Source organism: Penaeus monodon, chromosome 33 (assembly GCF_015228065.2).
Source record: "Penaeus monodon isolate SGIC_2016 chromosome 33, NSTDA_Pmon_1, whole genome shotgun sequence".
Taxonomy (NCBI): Eukaryota; Metazoa; Arthropoda; class Malacostraca; order Decapoda; family Penaeidae; genus Penaeus; species Penaeus monodon.
This window is the reverse complement of record NC_051418.1, coordinates 21,553,154-21,554,897: the sequence shown is the minus strand read 5'-3', so window position 1 is coordinate 21,554,897 and position 1,744 is coordinate 21,553,154. Positions and strand designations below refer to the sequence as shown.

The window sequence follows — 1,744 nt, the reverse complement described above, 5'->3', positions numbered from 1 at the left end:
TTCTAAATATTTATTTGCTTTGCTGATGTGCTTATAACTCTTGTCTAGCATTATTTTTATAAAGATGATATATGCATTTTGATTGGATTTTTTGTATGTATAATCATGAGGAATAGAAATACTGCATGGCTAAAGAATATTGATTTTTTTAAAGTTCAGTTTTATATTTGCTGCTTCGTGAATGGAGACGATGGCTTCAACTTTTAGCATGTAAAATCTTTTTGCATTTTCACTGACAATAATTGTTATGAGCTCTTCATTTGATAATTTTTTTTGGTTTTCTTGTAATTAATAAACACTAATTATTTTTTCAACCACGAACACAAATGCACGGAGAAATAATGGCAAAGAAATCTATTAAAACATGACTCGACGTGTGATGAGAATGCCTCTGCCGACCTAATGCTAAAGCTTGAATTTTCTTTTTTCTCTCTTGTGTTCGAAATTCTAGGTCCATATGGCTTAGATAACCTGGCTTATGCTGTAGATCGAGATGAGAACCACAATACCAATTCAGGTGGGATGAATTTCACTGTTTTCAGCTAACCTAACGCCCTCTTTCAATTTGTTTTGTGTACTAGTGTTGCCTGATTTTTTTTGTTATGATCATGAATGGAGATTTAATTTCATTTGCGTCATTGACTTAAGAGTTGTGATATTATTTCATGATGTTCACATGAATTCTGATGCTTATTGTGTTAGTTAGCAAATGTCTCTGTCCTAATTGCCTGGCGTCTCCACAGGCAACTCCCTGGTGAGCGCCAACGGCTGCTCCGCGACCAACTCGTGGTCCACGCAGACGAGCAGCAGCGTGGCCAACCTGGGTCCGCGGAGAGGCAGCGGCCCCGAGGACCGAGCCCTGGGAGGCGAGGCCGAGGAGTGCGACTCCTTCTCGGGGGCGAGCACGCTGCCTCTGACGGCCCCGCTCAGGAGGCACCAGCAGTACCTGCAGCTGGTGAACGAGCCCTCGCCCACGTCGCCGCCCGTGTCCCCGCGGAGCGAGGCGTCCTCGGACTGGCCAAGGTTCTCGTCGTCCGCAGAGGCTCCTCCGTCGTCGACCAGCCTCATCGCGGCCGCCCAGGCACCCTCTTCGTCGTCGCCGCCGGGTACGAGCCACGCGTCGCCGGTGCCCGAGTCGCCGACCAGCGTCACCTTCACCTTCCCTCTGCCCAGCCTGCAGAGCGTCGTGTCACCGCAGCACTACCTCAGGCCCTCCAGCAACAAGGTGTTCGCGGGGCCCTCGCGCTCGGGGTCGTCCGAGAACGAGGAGGAGCTCGACGCCGGCTTCAGCCCCGCGCAGGCCGACAACTCCTACGTCAACATGTCTGCCGGGGCGGAGCTGAAGCTGATGGACGAAGTCACAGAGGCCGCAGACTTGGAGAAAATCAACGGCGTGAACATGAGAATCAAAAGAGACAGTGACTTGCAAGCGGAACTGGACAGCCATCGGCTTAGTGGGCTGTCAGGCCTGTCAGCCGTCAGCGGGATGACGTCAGCCTCGACCGTCGACCTCGACCACAGTCCCAGTCAGTCATGGTGTTGAGAGTGACGAGACTTCGCGGCTGTCTCGACATAATGAAATACTTAACACAGAGGGTATTGAGCTTTTAAGACTTGAATGTTGTCAGACTTCTGATGCCAACGTTTGTTTATAGGTTAAATCCTCATTCAAGATACCAAACAACCTTTATGTTATGTGTGTTCCATTTAGCTCCCTATGTTTTCCGAACTTGTAAAACACACA

At 49.1% G+C, this 1,744-nt stretch overlaps 1 protein-coding gene across 1 annotated transcript in view; it reads left to right on the top strand.

The window, feature by feature from the left end:
- LOC119594304 (proto-oncogene tyrosine-protein kinase ROS-like) overlaps window positions 1-1,738 on the top strand; it is a gene marked incomplete in the record, with an annotated part of 29,713 nt that extends 27,975 nt beyond the window's left edge. Inside the window, 2 exon segments of the mRNA XM_037943363.1 lie at window positions 452-517; window positions 744-1,738. Of these exon segments, the coding sequence (XP_037799291.1) occupies window positions 452-517; window positions 744-1,543 (866 nt within the window).
- Between the last annotated feature and the right edge of the window lie 6 nt (window positions 1,739-1,744).